Source organism: Centroberyx gerrardi, chromosome 10, assembly GCF_048128805.1.
Source record: "Centroberyx gerrardi isolate f3 chromosome 10, fCenGer3.hap1.cur.20231027, whole genome shotgun sequence".
Lineage (NCBI taxonomy): Eukaryota > Metazoa > Chordata > Actinopteri > Beryciformes > Berycidae > Centroberyx > Centroberyx gerrardi.
Genome location: NC_136006.1, coordinates 967,339 through 986,689, shown reverse-complemented (window position 1 = coordinate 986,689; position 19,351 = coordinate 967,339). Strand labels below are relative to the sequence as shown.

General features: G+C 46.1%; 1 protein-coding gene across 1 annotated transcript in view; it reads right to left on the bottom strand.

Annotated features, from left to right (window-relative positions):
- Positions 1-19,351, bottom strand: part of LOC139919551 (titin-like) — a 121,463-nt gene that overhangs the window by 45,532 nt on the left and 56,580 nt on the right. The window contains exons 90-111 of the mRNA XM_078286282.1: positions 19,002-19,307; positions 18,657-18,799; positions 18,094-18,253; positions 17,726-18,001; positions 16,950-17,249; positions 16,284-16,586; positions 15,811-16,110; positions 15,018-15,305; positions 14,192-14,494; positions 13,582-13,884; positions 12,770-13,075; positions 11,940-12,227; positions 11,447-11,737; positions 10,771-11,058; positions 10,149-10,431; positions 9,505-9,812; positions 9,289-9,393; positions 8,684-8,881; positions 8,173-8,469; positions 7,419-8,006; positions 6,941-7,243; positions 31-6,680 (exon numbers count right to left, since the gene is read on the bottom strand). Coding sequence (XP_078142408.1) covers positions 31-6,680; positions 6,941-7,243; positions 7,419-8,006; positions 8,173-8,469; positions 8,684-8,881; positions 9,289-9,393; positions 9,505-9,812; positions 10,149-10,431; positions 10,771-11,058; positions 11,447-11,737; positions 11,940-12,227; positions 12,770-13,075; positions 13,582-13,884; positions 14,192-14,494; positions 15,018-15,305; positions 15,811-16,110; positions 16,284-16,586; positions 16,950-17,249; positions 17,726-18,001; positions 18,094-18,253; positions 18,657-18,799; positions 19,002-19,307 — 12,587 coding nt within the window. The remainder of the gene's footprint in view (positions 1-30; positions 6,681-6,940; positions 7,244-7,418; positions 8,007-8,172; positions 8,470-8,683; positions 8,882-9,288; positions 9,394-9,504; positions 9,813-10,148; positions 10,432-10,770; positions 11,059-11,446; positions 11,738-11,939; positions 12,228-12,769; positions 13,076-13,581; positions 13,885-14,191; positions 14,495-15,017; positions 15,306-15,810; positions 16,111-16,283; positions 16,587-16,949; positions 17,250-17,725; positions 18,002-18,093; positions 18,254-18,656; positions 18,800-19,001; positions 19,308-19,351) is intronic.

Here is a 19,351-nt window from a genome sequence, read left to right as displayed (position 1 = left end):
GGGGGCTGCAGCAGGGGCCTCAGCTGGCACTTCTGGTGCTGTGGTGGTGCAGCATTCAACAATGTATCCCTGAATCTCACAGCCACCATCATAGATGGGCTTGCTCCATGACAGGAAGACTGATGTTTTGGTTGTGTCAGTAACTTTGGGGTTGTGTGGTGGGCCAGGCCTGAAGATAGGATCAAAAGCTTTGTAGAACACAGTTGGGGAGCTTGGCTCACCAACACCAACGACATTCTCAGCTGCAACTCTGAATTCATAACTATGGCTTTCCAGGAGTGCAGTGACCTTGAAAGTTAAGTCAGTTACCGTCTTCCTATTGCATCTGGTCCACCTTACACCCTCCTTATCGTGTTTCTCAATGATATAACCGGTGATGGGACTGCCTCCATCATTAGAGGGAGCCTCCCAGGTGAGCATCATTGAATCCTTCTTAATATCTGAAATCTCCAAGGTCTTGGGTGATTCAGGGGGCACATATGGATCTTTGATTATGACAGCAGCAGACTGAAGTGGTGCACCCACTCCAAACTGGTTGACACCACGGACTCTGAAGATGTACTCATTTCCTTCCAGGAGCTTAGTAATCTTCAGGCAAGTATTCTCCACTTTGGGGTCAATAACAGTCCAGACCAATCTGCTTGTCTCTCTCCTCTCCACAATGTAGTGAGAGATCTTGCTGCCGCCATCTTGCAGTGGTGGTTTCCAAGCAAGGCAGCATCGATCTTTTGCAACACCTGTGACAACCAGAGGGCCCTGTGGTTCTCCAGGTTTATCCAAAACAACCACATTAACCTGCACAGCCTTCTCTCCTCCTGGATTCCTCAGCAGCAGAGTATATTGGCCTCCATCAGTAAGTTTAGCCTCCTTCACAGTGATACAAGCTTGTGTGCTTGTGTTCTTAATCTCTCTATGGATAGTGTTGCCCAATTCCTGCTCTCCCTTCATCCAGTGGATAGAAGGCAGTGGTTTGCCATGAACATCTGCATCAATCTTGAAGTTGTCTCCAGCATTGACCACAAGAGTCTGTGTGTACTCTGGGTCAATGCTGATGCGTGGTGGCTCAATCTCATCCTTGGCAGTGATGGGACCGGTGCTGTAAGAGGGGCCACTGAAAACCCCAGCAGCATTTCTGGCAATGACACGGAACTCATACTGCTGGTTCGCCACAAGCCCTGTGGCAACATATTCTGTCTCAATGACATTGGTGAAGTTAGCCTTCAGCCAGCGGCCCTCAGGAAGCTCCTTCTTCTCCACTACATAGCCTGTGACCTTTGCACCACCATCATACTCAGGCTTGGTCCAGACAATGGTCACAGAGTCCTTAGTAATCTGGGTGGCCTCAGGGGTGCCAGGGGGATCACAAGGATCTCTAGCAATGTGACCCTCAGACAATTTACTCACTTTGCCTATTCCAACAATGTTTTCAGCATAAACTCTGAATTCATATTCCATTCCTGCTTCTAGGCCAGCGGTCTTGAAGGTTTGGTCAGTGATGATAGATTTGTTCAGTTTGACCCAGAGGATGCTATTTCTCTCTTTGCGTTCAAGATGATAGCCCAAAATAGTGCTTCCACCATCATTCACAGGCTCATTCCATATCACCACCATGCTGTCCTTAGTGGAGGCTGCAATGGAGGGTGTTCCTGGGGGTCCTGGGAGCTTGTATGGGTACTGAGCCACAACACACTCTGAGACCAAAGTTGGACCTTTTCCATATCTATTTTCTGCTGTGATTCTAAACTGATATTCAGAGCCAGTCTTCAACCTTCCAGCCTTGATCTTGGTCCTGGCTAGGTTAGGAGATACAACCATCCAGTTAGTGGTGGATGTGTCTCTCTTTTCCACAATGTAGTTGTTGATGGTGCAACCACCATCATACTCTGGTGGGTTCCAGGAGATGGTTACACTGTCAGCAGTGACCTCCTCCACCTTAACTGGACCACCTGACTGACCTGGTTTGTCAAGAACAACAATGCCAATGTCTGCTGTAGTCTCTCCTGCTGTGTTGCTGAGAGTGATGAGGTAGTGGCCAACATCATCTTTAGCAGCCTCTTTAATCTTGAGGTTCAGCATTGTGTTTGTGGCATCAAAGTTCACTCTAGTAGTTCTTTTCAGAGGCTCACCATCCTTCACCCAGGAGACAGCTGCTTTAGGACGTGCAACATATGGAACTTCCACTGTCAGGTCTTCTCCTGCCAGCACACTGAATGTGTTGAACAGCAGTTTGGCAGCTGGAGCAATCACAAGATCCTTGACAATCACAGGTACACCAATTTGACGTGGGTCACTGGTTCCCTTCTCATTTCTTGCTGATACGCGGAACATGTATTCTTCACCTGCATTAAGTCCACTTATGGTAGCTTCTGTTTCTTTCACAATCAGAGCCTGGCTCCACTTATCAGCACCCTTAGGCTGGATCTCAACAACATAACAGCCCACTCTGCTGCCCCCATCATGCTCTGGCTTCTCCCAGGACAGAGTGACACTGTTCTTGGTAACATCCTTGAGAGTGATTTTGCCAGGTGGCTGTGGTTTCTCAGACACCTTGACTGACTCACCTGTCTCAATAGGCAGGCCAATGCCATATTCATTCTCAGCCAAAACTCTAAAGTAGTAGTTGCATCCTTCCTGGAGCTGAACAACTGTGAAGGTGGTGTGGTGGCAGTTAGCATTGACTGTGGCATATGCTTTCTTTGTGGACTCCCGCTTTTCAACAATATAGTTCTTAATCTTAACTCCTCCATCATTTACTGGAGGATCCCAAATAAGAGAGACAGATTCCTTTGTGACAGCATTAATCTTCAGATTCTGTGGGGCACTAGGTGTATCAAGCACTCTGACTTGGACAGTAACTGTCTTGGATCCAGAGCTGTTCTCAATTGTGAGGTTGTACTTTCCACTGTCAAATCTATTTACATTTCCAATTACAAGTGATGTGTATGATGTTGTGCTCTCAATGGTTGCCCTCTCAATAGTCTCACCATCCTCTTTGGTCCATTTAGCCTGAGGTGCTGGTCTGCCTCTAATGGGCACAAACAGTCTAAGTGAGCAGCAGGCTCTAAGGCTGACAATCTTGCGGAGTTCAGCATCCAAGTCGATCTCAGGTGGGAGGAGCCTGTCCTCAGCCTTGGGGTTGCCTGGCACAGATGCTGCCTCTCCAATTCCTTCACTGTTGATAGCAGAGATGTTAATCTTGTACTCCTGGTTCTCTTTCAGGTTGACTATGGTGAATGAGGTGGCAAGGTGTCCCTCTTTGGGTGTCACAATGGTCCATTCCTCCTCTTCCTCCTTTTCAGATGGGATGCAGGTCTCCACAATGTAGCCAGTGATGTCAGAGCCACCATCATATACAGGTTTGTTCCAGGCGACAGTAATTGAGGACTTGGTTGTGTCCAGGATTCTGGGGTTGCATGGAGGCCCTGGCTGGTACAGTGCATCAGTGGCCTTGTAGAATGGACTGGAGGCACTTGGTGCACTCAATCCAGCAGCATTCTCAGCGATTATTCTGAATTCATATTCATGTCCTACAACAAGGCCTGTTGCCTTGAACTGTAGATCCTTGACCTTCCTCTTGTTGCATTTGACCCAGCGGAGGCCAATTCTGTCCTTCCTCTCAATGTTGTAGTTGGTGATGGGGCTGCCTCCATCGCTCTTGGGGGCTTGCCACATAACAAACATTGAATCCTTAGTGACAGCTGTCACTTCAGGATTCTGTGGAGGATCTGGAGCCACGTATGGGTTGTCTGCAATAGTGGGCTCTGAATCAAGAGGCTCGCCAAGTCCATATTTGTTTACTGCCATCACTCTGAATATGTATTCATTTCCTTTGAGCAGCTTGGTCACCTTGTATTGTGTGACCTGCAGGTCTGAAGCAACGTTGGTCCATGCCAGTCTGCTTGATTCACGCTTCTCAATCACATAGCCTTCAATCTTGGCACCGCCATCATCTGCAGGTGGAGCCCATGTCAGTACACAGTTGTCAGCTGTGATATTAGATACCTTAAGAGGTCCGCCTGGTGGTCCAGGCCTGTCAAGCACTTTAACATTAAAGATGTGCTTAGCAAATCCACCGACATTAGTGGCAGTCAGAACAAATTCTCCTCCATCTGTTCTGACAGAGTCCTTGTTGATCAGAGTAGTCGTCAGTTCAGTGAACTTAACCTCCAGTTTCATTGTGTTCTCAATCTCCTTTCCATTCTTGGTCCAAACCATGGAAGGGATTGGTTGACCAGCAATGTCAGCATCAAGCTTGAAGTTCTCCCCTGCCTTCAGAAGGACAACATCCTTGAAGATGGCATCAACCATAATACGTGGCTCAATGATATCATCCTTGCAGATAATTGGATCTGAGGGCTCGGAAGGCATGCTGACTGCACCAGCTGAGTTTCTGGCCATGACACGGAACTCATAGGAAGCATCCTGAGTCAGTCCACTGACAGTGAATGTGGTCTCAATGATGTTGGTGAAGTTGGCTCTGATCCAGCGACCAGCAGGTAGGTCTCTCTTCTCCACTGTGTAGCCAGTGATCTTGAAGCCACCATCATACTCAGGCTTTGTCCACTGAATGGTGATGACATTCTTGTTGACATAAATGGGCACAGGCTGACCTGGTGGGTCTACAGGGTCCAACGCCAGCACTGCCTCTGAGGCCTTGCTGGGCTTACCAATTCCAGCCATATTCTCAGCCATGACGCGGAACTCATAGGCAGCGCCATCTTCAAGCCCAGTGGATTTGAAGATGTTTCCTTTCACTATTGATTTGCTGATCTTCTGCCACATGATGCTGCTTCTCTCTTTCCTCTCAACATGATATCCAATGATTTCATTTCCACCATCAGACACAGGCTCATTCCAGCCAATTGTCATTGTGTCCTTGGTGAATGCAACAACCTTAGGAGTACCAGGAGGTCCTGGAACCTTGAATGGATAAGCAGCCACCACAGCCTCTGAGGTGATGGGAGGTCCAACGCCATACCTGTTCTTCGCCTTCACTCTGAACTGGTATTCTGATCCGGTGGTCAGACGTATGGCTTTGAACATGGTACGGATGACAGTGGAAGATAGCTCAGTCCATGTCTGGCTAGTAGTGTCTCTGATCTCAACCACATAGTTGTTGATGGGAACACCTCCATCATTCTCAGGAGTGTCCCATGCAAAGATGCAATATGTACGAGCTATCTCCACAATCTTAATTGGTCCCTTGGGTGGCCCAGGAACATCATGTACTTTGACAATGATGTTGTCTGACACAGAACCGACGATGTTCTTTCCTGTCATGGTGTATATGCCACTGTCGGCTCTGGTGCATTCATTGATGGTGAAGATAACAGTAGCAGCAGTGGTCTCCACATTGGTTCTCTGAGTAAGCTTTAGGGCTCCACCATCCTTCTGCCAAGAGATAGTTGGTCTAGGACGTCCCATGACTGGAATCTCAACCTTGATGTCATCTCCTGCCTTGGCAATGACAGTCTTCTGGCATACACCGCGCAGGTCAAACTCAGGCAGGGAAGAAGAATCCTTGATAACAATTTGCTTGCTCTCACGAGGGGTACTTCTACCAGACTGGTTGACAGCCATTACACGGAAGATGTACTCCTCATGCTCATTGAGATTCTTCACTGTGAAGTCCATGGTCTTCACTGTTGTTACATGGGCCCACTGATCAGTTCCCTTCTTCTGGGCTTCAAGGACGTATCCGGTAACTCTGCTTCCACCATCGTGCCTAGGTTTGGTCCATGCCAGACTTACAGAGTTCTTAGTGATATCAGTAGGAACGATACTCTCTGGAGGAGTAGGTGCCTGGGATGCACGAATTGGATCAGTAGTCTCAACCGCCTCACCAATGCCATACTCGTTCTCAGCAGACACTCTGAAGTAGTATTCACAGCCCTCGCCCAGCTCAGAGACCTTGACTGAAGTGGTTGGGCAATTTGTGATAACGGTAGCATAAGCCTTGCGTGTTGATTCTCTCTTCTCAATGATGTAGTTTGTGATCTTGGCTCCACCATCAATGAGAGGCAACTCCCACTGAAGAGTGATGCTCTCATTGCTAATATTCACTGGTTTCAGATTAAGTGGAGGTCCAGGTGTATCCAGAACTCTAACATTAATAGAGGCACTCTTCTTTCCAGCTGAGTTTTCGAGGGTCAGCTCATATTTGCCCGCATCAATCCTTGAACTGTCAGGGATGATCAACATAGTGAATGACTCAGTGCTGTCAATGACGGCACGTGGGACAGGACCACCTTCCTTTGTCCAGGTGACTGTAGGAGCAGGACGTCCCTTGATTGGCACAAAGAGGCGAATGGAGCAGCCAGCCCTGACAACGAGGGTTCTCCTCAGCTCAATATCAAGCTCCAGATCAGGCTCTGCTGGACGCTCCACAATCTCAACCAGTTCCTGAGTCACAGCAGGTTCACCCATTCCTTCAGCATTCACAGCGCTGATTCTGAAGTGGTATTTTGCTCCAGTTTCCAGGTTGGGAACAACAAACTCTGTGATCCTAAGTAGAGAGGATGGGGTGTCCTTAACCCACTCTTCTGTTCCTTCCTTCTTGTGCTCAATCACGTATCCAGTGACTTCAAGTCCACCATCCTCAAGGGGTTTGCCCCAGTTCAGAGTGGCAGTGGTCTTGGTTGTGTCTGTAACTCTTGGGTTGAATGGAGGTCCAGGCACATCTGAAAAATGCAAGAGAAGTGATCAGTGCCATTTAAAACAAAATACAGAATAAAATAGAGCATTGCGTATAAATTGTGACATTTAATTTGAGGCACTAATCTTTCTGTTAACTTTCTTGATACATAAAGTCTTCTCATGATTGATTTAAACACGATGAAGTATTTAAAAATGGATTTGGGTAGGCTTATTGACTTTTTTTACTAACTTCTCTTCAAAACTGAAATGTATTTTTTTACTGGCAATTCTATGTTTTACTCACAGGCAACAACTTTAGTTGTGATTGGCATAGATGGTTCACTTGGCTCTCCAAATCCAGCTATGTTCTCAGCAAGAACACGGAACTCATATTCCACACCCTCAGTGAGACCCTTGACTTCAAAGCTGAGCTCAGCAATGGATTTCTTGGATGCCCTGACCCATCTCATGGCCTTCTTCTCCTTCCTCTCAACGCAGTAACCTGTGATGGCACTTCCTCCGTCCTCAGCTGGTCTCTTCCAGGTCACAGTGGCTGAATGTCCACCAACATTCTCAACCTCTGGTTTGGATGGTGGGCCTGGAGGACCTACACACATAGAACAAACCGCACATTCGTGAAGTAGTCTGTATTATTTTTCCAGAGACAGATTTGACATCATTTATGGAAATAAGCCTCTGTTGTTTATGATCTCTTCCTTAATAACTTCATAAGCCCAAACAAATGTAAGATCTATTGAACAACTAAAACAAAGTGTACATACCAAATCTATCAACCATCTTGACTGGCTCAGAGTGAGATGGCTCACTGGCACCGTACTGGTTGACAGCAGAGACTCTGAAGATGTACTCATTGCCCTGGATGAGCTTGTTGGCCACGTAGTGACAGTCGATCACCTTCTCTTCCAGGATAGTCCAGAGCAGGCGGCTGGTCTCCCTCTTCTCCAGGGTGTAGTACTTGATAGGAGAGCCTCCATCCTCAGTAGGAGCTGTCCAGGTCAGGGTGACCTTCTCAGAGGATATACCGCTGGACTCAATGGGACCAGGAGCACTAGGAACATCCAGGACCTTCACCTTGACACTTTCCTCCTTCACACCGAAGGGGTTGCTGGCCGTGATGGTGTAGTCCCCAGAGTCCTTCCTGCTGGCATACTTAATGGACAGTGTGGAGGAGGTGGCAGTGGTCTCAATCTGAACAATGTCCGAGGGCTTGAAGTATTTTCCTCCCTTAGACCAGCATGAGGTTGGTGCAGGTTTGCCCACAATGCTGGTAGCAGTGATGACAATAGTATCACCAGCCCGGACGGTCAGGCCCTCCTTCACTTGAGCATCGATGATGATGGTTGGTGACTCTGTTGGATGCAATCGGACATCGGATAAGCTATCATGCAGTTTGCCAACATACCAAATTCTGTAACATTGTGCCATACAGTGTAATTGAAAGCATTCTGAGATATGTGAGAGAATTCTTATGGTTCAAGTAGTGGATTTAACAGAATGTTTGTATCTTTATCTCACCATATTCATCTCTGCAGAGCAGAGTGTCGGTCTGCTCGGAGGGTGGGCTGAGAGCGCCCGCTGCATTCTTGGCTCTGATTCTGAACTCGTATTTGCAGCCCTCCTGCAGATCCTTTACAGTGAATGCAGGCTCCACGACATTGACGTTGTTGGCCTTCACCCAGATCTTGGAAGGCAGGTCACGCCTCTCAACGATGTAACCAGTCAGCCTGTGGCCACCATCAAACTGTGGCTCGGTCCACTGGAGGGTCACAGTGCTCCTGGTGATGCTGATCACATCTGGTTTACCAGGGGCATCTGAGCAGACAGGTAAAACAGGAAAAATGTGAATGAAATTGTAAAACAAAACATCATAACCTTGTGCCTGTCTCTGTCTAGTTATTTCTGTATGAAATAATAACAGATCAGTCAGGTATTTTAGAAGCCCATAGTACATTAACTGAATTTGTCATTTTCACCTATAGTTAATATGACATGTGGTACAAGTGCATGTTTAATATTTCTCTCTTACCAATGGGATCCAGGGCGACATGCGGGTCGGTGGGGGGGCTTGGTCTGCCGATGCCAGCCAGGTTAATGGCCATGACTCTGAACTCATACTCCAGGCCCTCAGTCAGCCCTGTCACCTTGTGTTCCTTCATCCTCAGGGCCGCCTGACTCGCCCTCTTCCACAACATACTGTTCCTCTCCTTGAACTCAGCATGGTAGCCTGAAGACAAAAACACCACACTTAGCCTCTCTAAGTTAGTAAGCACTGCCACATCTTATGTCTTTTGACATGTTGAGATCTTGGAATTATAAGGTTCTATTTTCTTTTCTTTTCTTTTTTTTATTAATCAAAATTGAGTTCTCCACATATTCATGATCTTGGAATGTCACCTTGTTCTTGTTATTTAAAAAAAAAAAGTTAAATATTTTAAAAGATATAAAGAACATAACAGTTTTGCCAGATGGGATATAAAATCTTTGATGCTCAATATCTCAGCACTGCAGTCTACTCAGACGGAACATTATAATTCCAAGCTCACAATGTATTACTGAAACAATAGTGATAGTGTTATTGTTCCACAGAATAGCTTAATTCAGGCTGTGGCTGTAACAGACAGTTGACAGCACCTGTGATGGGAGATCCTCCAGTCTTCCTGGGGTCAGACCAGGCCAGGTAGGCAGAGTCATGGCGCATGCTCATGATCTGAGGAGGAGGAGGAGCATCAGGAACATCTGTGGAGAAACAGTGACACTGCACAGTCAGGAGAAGCTCAATTTTCATGCTTGGCAATTAAAAACATTCAGGCTTTAAAGTACAAGCCAGACAACTTAGTAGTCACTTACTGAATGGATGTTTAGCAACAATGGGCTCGGACTTGAGTCCTTCTCCGACGCCGTACTTGTTCTCGGCACAGACTCTGAAGATGTACTCGGTTCCCTCGTGGAGGCCGGTCACCCTCATGGTGTTGGTCTCCACAGAGGAGGAGACTGTTACCCACATGTTGGTGATGGAGTCCCTCTTCTCAAGGATGTAGTTGGTGATCTCTGAGCCACCGTCATCCTTGGGAGCTCCCCACTTCAGTGTAGCACCATCGGCAGTCACATCCTTGAACTTGATGGGCTGGACAGGAATGCCAGGTTTGCCCACCACCCTGAAAGAGGACAGGGGGAATTGAAAGATTAATTGGTGACTTTTTAAATAAAACATGCATGAATATGACTAAAACTGGTATACTGTAATACATTTTTTAAGCTCCACCGTGTGTATTTTCCTAAAATATGTTCTTTATAACACGTTGCCTACAGCTGGGCTCAATTCACTTTCAGTTCAATCATATTAGATCACTAAAATTCATATAATGAATTTTGCTGTAAAATGATTGCCATGTCTACCATATCCTTAGCCAAGAATTGCAGAATGTATTTACATTTTGAGCTGATTGAGCTGAAAAAGAATTGAGCCAGCCTCGTTACTGTCCCGTGCCTACCTGATGAAGATGGTGGACTCCTTGCTTGCAGCGCTGTTCCTGAGTGTGATGGTGTACTTGGAGGCATCGCTCCTCTGGCAGTCCCTGATCAGCAGGGTGGTGTTGACGGCAGAGGACTCGGCGCAGACTCGGCCGGTGTCCGTCAGGTCCTCATCATCTCCCTTCTTCCAGGAGACCTTGGGTGTCGGTTTGCCGATGATGGGGATCTTCAGACGCACCGTGCTGCCCTCCTTGGCGATGTAGCACATGTTGGGCAGATCCCGCAAGTCACAGGTAGGAAGAACTGCGGAGCGGAAGAATGGCGATTTTAACACTATGCTTATGATTTCAGCCACTTTGGATAAGAGTGTCAACAAAAAGCATAAACATGAAAAATGTGATGATTTGAGTAGAAGTTAATCATCATCATAATATAAAGAAACCTTCAGACAAAGAACAAGACAAGACTGTTTCAAATTTCTGTTTGGGTATTTCATAAATTCTGAGGTAAAGTTACAGGTTGTATATGTATAACATTATCACTTCAAATTGTTTTAATTGACTGTACATTTGCAATTATGCTGAAAACCTTTCTGATACATTTCTTTGTCTGAAAGCTTTGAATATATGGACAGCCTCTTACTGATCTGGTCCTTGGCGACCACAGTGAGCTCCTTAGTGCCGCTCTCTCCTGCGTCGTTGACGGCCTTGACTCTGTAGTTGTACTCTCTGCCCTCCACCAGGTCCTTGGCGCTGTACTGCATGTTCTTGGACCTCATGAGCTCTTTGTACTTGTCGTCACCGTTGAGGACCTCCAGCACGTAGCAGATGATGCGGCTGCCGCCATCGGTGAGGGGTTTCTTCCAGCTTAGGGTGCAGGAGTCCTTGGTAACTAGCAGGGTCTTGAAGTCCATGACAGGCCCGGGCTCCTCTGGAGGAATTAAAAAAGAAAAATTCATTTATTTTTATTAAATATTTTTATTAAATAAGTTCTGTCTTAGCTTAGTGAATATAAGTTAATTGAATTTACTCAATTTCCACACTGATGAATAGACTGTATTTGTTCACTGAATGTAGACATGAATACAATTTTTTCACTTCTGAAATGTGCAGCTCTGACTACAGAAACGGTGGCTCTTAAAGAAGCTATATAATTATCTATCTAAATATTGTACTGTACAGCAAATACATCAGCAACAAATCAGCCAATCGGTTGCCTTCAATGACACCGTTTTGCATTTCTAAACAAATGAAACAGAGCACTTTCTAAAAATGCCACAACATGGCTAAAGGACAGAATGTGTTATCGCCACACCCACCGGATGCTCTGATGGAGTCGGCGGTCTCACAGGGCTCTCCGACGCCGAGCTTATTGACCGCCGACACTCTGAAGCAGTAGGACCTGCCGGCCTCCAGGTCTGGCACCTTGAACGACGTCTTGGTGCAGTCGTTGGAGACGATGGACCAAGCCTTCCTCTCAGCATCGCGCTTCTCTATGACGTAGTGAGTGACATCGTAGCCGCCGTTGATCAGAGGAGCATCCCAGAATATGGAGGTGCTGTCCTTGGACGTCTCCTTCACCATCAAGTTGACTGGTGGACCGGGAGTGTCTGGAGAGATAACACAATACATCAGAACAGTGTTTCTTAAAATATGGGTCTGGACCTAAAACAGGTTGCATTACTGTTTTTGATGGATCCCATCATGAAAAGAGTACTTTTGTGGTTTAATGATTCTGTACAGACACTGATGCACGCATGTACTGTATTTATAGGCAAGTGGAAACTGTATATTGTTATCTGGTTTACTCACCAAGAATCTTGACAACAATGGTGTACATCTTCATGCCAGAGATGCTCTCCAGGTTGAGGATGTATTTTCCGGCGTCGTATCTGTTGACGTTCTCCACCATCACCAGGGTGTCTGAGTCGGTGGACTTGATGACGATGCCCTGCCGGCCCTTGATGTTGGTGTTCATCTTGGCCCAGGTGATCCTGGGAGTTGGACGGCCCTTGAAGGTGGCGCGCAGCCTCATGGTGGCGCCGGCACGTAGCTCCAGCACGTCCTTCAGCTCTGCACTCAGCTCTGCCTCTGGAGGAACTGCACACACACAGAATAGTCCTCATTAATTTCCTGGTCTAGTGACGGTGTGAGGAAGAGGTTTTGTAGTTTTATGGTAATTAACATAACAAAATAGAGCAAACACTTGCAGAATGTCTGCACTTGCATATCAAATTAGGAGGCAACGTTTCGGTCAAGGACCTTCATCAGGCATCAAAGAGTGAATGGGAGGAACCATCTATATATACATAAGCCCAGGTACAACTAACCAATCACAGTGAGTAGCTGATCAGGTGAAATGGGAAATACACCTGGCCGAAGGCAGTTCTACAGATTTAACATTTGTTGAAGGATATCAATAAATATATCTCTATATTAATATCAACATTCCATCATCCAAACATCATAGAGTAATCAAAATATCAAAGCATCTACATCAAAAAAATATTTATATGCAAGTGTGCAAAAGCTTTCTTTATTCAGGTTAAATATGGAAAATCTTGTATGCTTTTTTTTAGGTACTTACACTCACCGCCATACAGCATTCAAATCAGAGTTGAGAAGAATAAAATCAAACATACCGACGATGTCCTTGGCGACGTGCTTGCCGGGAACTTCACACGGTTCGCTGAAGCCGACCTTGTTGACGGCTGTGATGCGGCACTGGTACTCCGACTTGTCGATGAGGTTCTGGATGACGTAGTTTGTGTCCTGCAGGTTCTTGGGGACGTTGCAGCGGATCCAGTCCGCGGCGTCGGTCCGTTTGCACTCCACCAGGTATCCCAGGATGGGGCTTCCTCCGTTGTTGGCCGGGGCGGTCCAGGTGAGGCTGATGGTGCAGTGGGTGGTGTCAGTCACGCTGGGGTTCACCACAGGGCCAGGAGGAGCTGGGGCAGAGCACACACACTCAGGTTACATGTAATAATATAAATATAGTTTTATTGATTTATTCTTTTATCTACACCTTTTTACCTGTGTTTTATCTTTGTTTTTATGGCTTTATTGGTTTAACTTTTATTTGCCTCTTTTATTCAATATATTGTTGCTTTACTTATCCCTTGTTTTGTTTTATTGTAATTGTTATTCATCTTTTCTTTCATTTTTTATATAAAGCACTTTGTAAAAGAAAAGTGCTATATAAATACAATTATTATTATCATTATATTTTCATCTTTTTGAGTAACAGTATATTTTTTCTCATTAAGAGAGAAATAAGCTTTCAGACTATTTCATTTTATAAAAAGGCTATTTTGGATTTAACAATGAAAATTTAATTTGATTTCCAAAAGTATCTACTTTTCAGTTTAACTTCTACTTTCTAAATTAATTTAAAGTCTGATATACAAATGGGCTAACAGCAATCGGAGAAGTCTCCAGAGGTGTCAGGACTCACTGATGGGATCCTGTGCGTAGGTGCCAGCAGACGGCTCGCTGGCTTTGCCGGGTCCGGCCAGGTTGACGGCAGTGACTCTGAACTCGTACTCAGTTCCCTCAGTGAGGCCGGTGGCCTCCACCATCCGGTCTGTCATGGGCTTCCTGTTCATCTTGGTCCAGGTTATCTCCTTGGTCTCCTTCTTCTCCAGCATGTAGCCCAGGATGGTGGACTTACCGTCGTCTGCCGGCTCCTTCCAGCTCACCGTCATGTGGTCTTTGGTCACGTTGGTGATCACTGGGGCCTCGCACGGGCCAGGAACAGCTGGAAGTGATAACAGGGTTTGGTTTTTAGTTTAGATAGTCAGAGATTAATAATAGGTTTACAGTTTTCAAATATACCCAATTGTGGACTCAATGTGACAGGATATACTGTAGGTGTTAAGACTTCATCTATTTGGTTTTTGGTTTTTGTTTGACAATTTTTTCCCATTGTCCTTGTTTACATTCTAGTGCTGGCTGCTGTTATTTCACATCTTTGTCTAGCAGTGATGGCCATGCTGTTGTTCCTGCAGCTGCTGGATGAATCGAGAGGAAGTGCTGGTGCACTGCGATGGAAAGGTCAGACTCACTGAATGGATTCCTGGCGATGATGGGGTTGGTGACGAAGGGCTCTCCCACTCCCCAGGTGTTCTCAGCACGGACACGGAACTGGTACTCGTGACCCTCGATCAGCTTCTCCACGTTCAACTCGTGGATGTCACCCTTGATCTTAGCGGCGACCTGGGCCCAGTTGGCTCTGCTGGTCTCACGCTTGTCCACGATGTAGTTGGTGATGGGGGCACCGCCGTCCTTCAGCGGAGGCTCCCAGGCCACTTTGATGCTGGTGGCAAACACCTCGCTGTATTTGGCGCTGGCAGGAGCACCGGGGCAATCTGAGGAGACAGGAAATGTATCATGGGAGATCAGCCGTGTGTTCGCGTCAACCTCCTAGTCAAAATTACAAGTAGGAAATGTGGGATTTTTTTGTGGGCTTCAATATCTCCCACAAATTGTGGAAGTGTGTATCAAACATGGCAGTGAATCCACCAAGGTTGGCAGTCCAAGATATTAAAAATCAAAATGACCAGTTATATTCACAGTAATACAATCAAAGTGAAAAATAATGTCTGCTGCAGTTGATATCCAGAATGATCTTGGATATGGGCATTCTAATGAGTTAAACACATGAACGCTTTCAAGTTGTAGCAACGAGATGCCATTCCGTTCTTCCAATTCTTCCGATGTGAACGCGGTATTGGATTCAATATATACAGCTATATACCTATATCTAGAAAATATGAATTCAAAATTTGGAAGAATGTATAGTAACTAAGTCCTTAGCAGGGAGTACAGTACAGTACACAAACTTAACTAATGAGTTTGATCTTGGAATCAAAAAAACATGAAGGTACTCACCCAGGACCTTGACCTCGACGGCGACAGCCTTGGACCCGCTGGCGTTCTCAGCCAGGATGGTGTAGGTTCCCGTGTGCTCCTTGGTGACTCCGGTCATCTCCAGCTGGAACTGGTGTCTCTGGTGGGTGATGACCTGGCCTACGGCCGACTTCAGGCTGTCGTCTCCTCTCTTCCAGGTCACCTTGGGCATGGGTTTACCGAACACCTCGGCCTCCAGGAGGACCGTGGCACCGGCCTTCACCGTAAAGCCCTTCTGCATCTTGGCGTTGAGCTCCACCCTCGGAGGCACTGCATTTGGATGCAAGAGGTGAAGGTTAAGCGTTGGCTATGTGAGAGACTCATTTTTTTGCACATCATTTCATTGATCTTGTTTTATTTTGCCTCATTCAGACTATCCAGGTTAAACATGCTACATGAAATAGATTTTCAAGTGAGAAATAATTCTTAATATGAAACTATAAATGAAGATCAAAATTGAATCTACTGAGTCATATTGCACTCATCATTCTTTAAAATCTCTTAGTTTGGACAAAGATCATCTAACATTATGAGTGTGTGGTATGTCAATAATCCTCTGTCCCTCTGCAGATATTACCAGAGACTTTTGTTATACATAAGAATAAGTTCATAGTGCTGTTGTCAAGTGTAACTCCAATTTTTGACATTTTCATGTTTGAACTTAAATCGAAGGATCACTTTTTGGAGACACAAGGTTTTCACCAAATAGCAGCAATAGTCAGGTATTTAGGTCGGTTAGCCTGGTGAAAACAGAGCTAAAATCAAAACATCTCACCGTTCTCGGCGCAGACCAGGATGGGGTCTGTGGGCTCGGAGGGTTTGCTCATGTTGACGGCGGTTTTAGCGATGACTCTGAACTGGTACTGCAGGTCCCTCTCCAGGCCGGTCACTGTGTACTCCTCCCTCGGGACGTTCTGGCTGCTGGTGTTGCAGCGCACCCAGCTGTCTCCTGGCACCCTCATGGCCTCCACGTAGTATCCCATGATCTTACTGCCACCGTCGTTCTTAGGACGGGTCCACACCAGAGTGACCGAGTTCTTGGTCACGTCCAGGATGTCTGGTTTACCTGGCGTGTCTGTGAAGCAGTGAAAGAAAAAAAAATCTTACTTTAAAGATTACATTTTCATGTAATGCTTTGTATTTTAAAGATGCTACATGTGTTTCTCATGAATTCATCAGTGTGAAATCAGTTTTGGAGTGCAGTTATGATACATCCAGTTATTGCATAGAAGTTGCCAGTGAACGTACCAACGGGTGTCCTGGCGGTGACAAAGTCGGTCTTCTTGCTGGGTTTGCCCTGGCCGGCACGGTTGATGGCGGACACTCTGAACGTGTACTCCAGCCCCTCGATGAGGCCGGCGCACGGATACTCGGTGGTACGCACGACGGTATCGTTGGCCTTCACCCACAGCAGGCTGTTCCTCTCCTTACGCTCGATGTAGTAGCCTGTGATGGGGCTGCCGCCGTCGCTCTCTGGTGTATCCCAGGCCACGAACATACAGTCCTTGTTGGTCTTGTTGATGCGGCAGTTGAGGGGCTCGCCGGGAACATCTGTTGATAGAAAAAGACATGAAATTAACATTGATCATGTATGTCAAATGGCTAGATTGGACTAAGTCTGGTTTTCTATTCAGATGAGGGCATGTTATCTGATCTCAGACAGACAATTTGTGTTCTAAATGACAATAATTATAATAAACTATTTGTATGGGACCAACAAAGTCCTTTAATAATCAAATAAAAGCAAAACATAAATATTAAATCATATAGTAAAATAATATATTATTACATTATAATAGTACAAATAATGGGATAAAAGACATCACATAAAAGCAAGCCTAAAAAATATGACCAGATGGCAAAAGCAATGTCAAAGCCCAACAACATATTTCTAGATTATTCTGTGAAACGCACCGAAGGGGAACTTGGCGACCATCCTGTCAGACTGGATGGAGTCAGAGATGCCGAAGCGGTTCTCGGCGCGGATGCGGAACACGTACTCCTTTCCTGGGATGAGTTTTCCCAGCCTGCAGCCGGTCTTTCCGCAGGAGGAGACGGCCGTGACCCAGTCGCCTCTGCTCACATCACACTTCTCCACCACATAGTTGGTGATGTTGCTGCCTCCGTCCTCCAGTGGCTTGTTCCAGGACAGAGAGCAGGCGTCAGAGTCGATGTCACTGATCACCACTGGACCCTCGGGAGGACCGGGGATATCTGAAAACACAAAGGAAAGACAACAGGTTTCAACACCTGCTATAAAAATGTAAAACATATTTATGCTGAGCATTAGTTTATGTTTATTATTTTTCGTTGTGTTGATTTGTTTTACTGTACTCATTCTTTTGTCATCCGTACCTACTACTGGTATATTTAATCATGTATTATGATTATATTATTTGGTAATTTAGAAAGAAATGAGAAGCACTCCAAATGTATGGACCAGTACATCTTCATTTGTTCTTCAAACACAGCAGTAGCAACAGACGAACGCGTTTCAGCCATCATCAGTATTCGTCTGTTGCTACTGTCGTGTTCGAAGAATAAAAGAAGACGTATTAGTCCGTACACTTGGAGAGTGATCATTTCTTTCTAAATTCAATCCGTTGGACCTTGCACCCATTCTAAGATAAATTATTTGTCAAAGTTGTGCACGCTATTTCCTGATCTCTGTATTATTTGGGAACACTGACCACTGATGATGATCTTCAGCGCCTGGTCCACCTTGGCGGAGCTGTTCTCAGCCACCAGACTGTACTCTCCGCTGTCTGTCCTGGACACGTCCTTGATGATCAGCACACACAGGTTTCCAGACTTGTGCACGGCCAGGCGGCTGGACGGGACCACCCTGTCTTCGCCACGCATCCACTTGCAGGTCGGAGCTGGTTTTCCTGAGACCAGCGCCTCCACCCTGAGCTTGGCTCCGGCTCTGGCACTCACTGTCTCTGCCATGACGATCTTAGGCTCCACTGTGAGGAGGGAATGAGAATTATTGATTAGTTTTGAGGGAAGGTGGATGCAGAATATTGTATTTGTGTATATATTTGTGGTGGTCACTTACACATCTGTTCTTTGATCTCGACTGCCTCTCTTGTCTCAGTGAACAAGCTGCATCCCATGATGTTCTTGGCTGCCACTCTGAACTTGTACCTCTTGCCCTCCTTCAGGCCGCTGATGGCGATGGACAGACCTTTCACTGTGGTGTAGGCGTTCCACACCTCCTTCTCAGGCTCCACCACCTCTTCCTCCTCCACCACAGGCGCTGGAGCCGGGGGAGGAGGCTCCTCTCCCTCTGGAACCTTTAGGAAGTTCAGGGTTGCATATTATTGATTTACACATTTCAAGTTCACACACAATAGTAAGATAATTGCTTGAACTGAAATTGTAGATTTAGGGCACATTGGGGCTCGTCAAGTGGTTTGGTTAGGCGGTTCATTTCAGCATGTAAAACAACAGTATTTAACGCAGTCAAAAGCAAGTACAATAATAGAACTTGTAAGATGACTTGTGTAAGATAACGTGGAAAGGGGGCTTGTTGAGAAGGTTTCCTGAAGTAGAGAGAAGAATCAATCACATAAAGCCCAGTCCAGTCACATAACAAACCTCCACAGGTGCTGGAGGCACTGGAGGAGGTTTGACCTCGATGTACTCAATCACATAACCGTCGATCTTGGCTCCTCCGTCCCTCATGGGCTTCACCCAGCCCACTGTGGCACTGTTCTTAGTGATCTCCAGAACCTCAATCTTCTGACAAGGATCGGGCTTGCCTAAAAAAGGACATTAGATGGATGTGTGAAGGTGTTACCGATGACCGATTTGAAGGAATATAATATATTGATATAGTAGTAATAACTATATTTATACAGCAAAGTTACCAAGTGCATCGCAGAGGCAACAAAGCGCAGTCTTGTTTTTAAGATGTGCATGACCTCAATGATCTTAGAGTAGAGAATAAGAAACGATACGTACTGACAGGATCAGAAGCCATGTAGGAGGTTGGAGAGACCCTGGGGACTCCAGGACCGTACTGATTGACGGCTGTGACTCTGAAGTAGTACTCAGCGCCTGCCATCAGACCGCCGACCTTGAAGGGAATCTTATCCAACGCAACTTCGGCCTTGACGGTTGCCCAGGTCTTCCGGTCGATCTCACGCTTCTCAACAACGTAGTGAGTGACCTCGCTGCCACCGTCGACCTCTGGAGGGCTCCAGGACAGCATGGCAGAGGTCTGTTTGATGTCTGTTACCTCCATGTTCATCACAGGCCCTGGGGTGTCTGTTGGGAAAAACAGATTTGGACAGATTTAGTTTTTCTAAAGT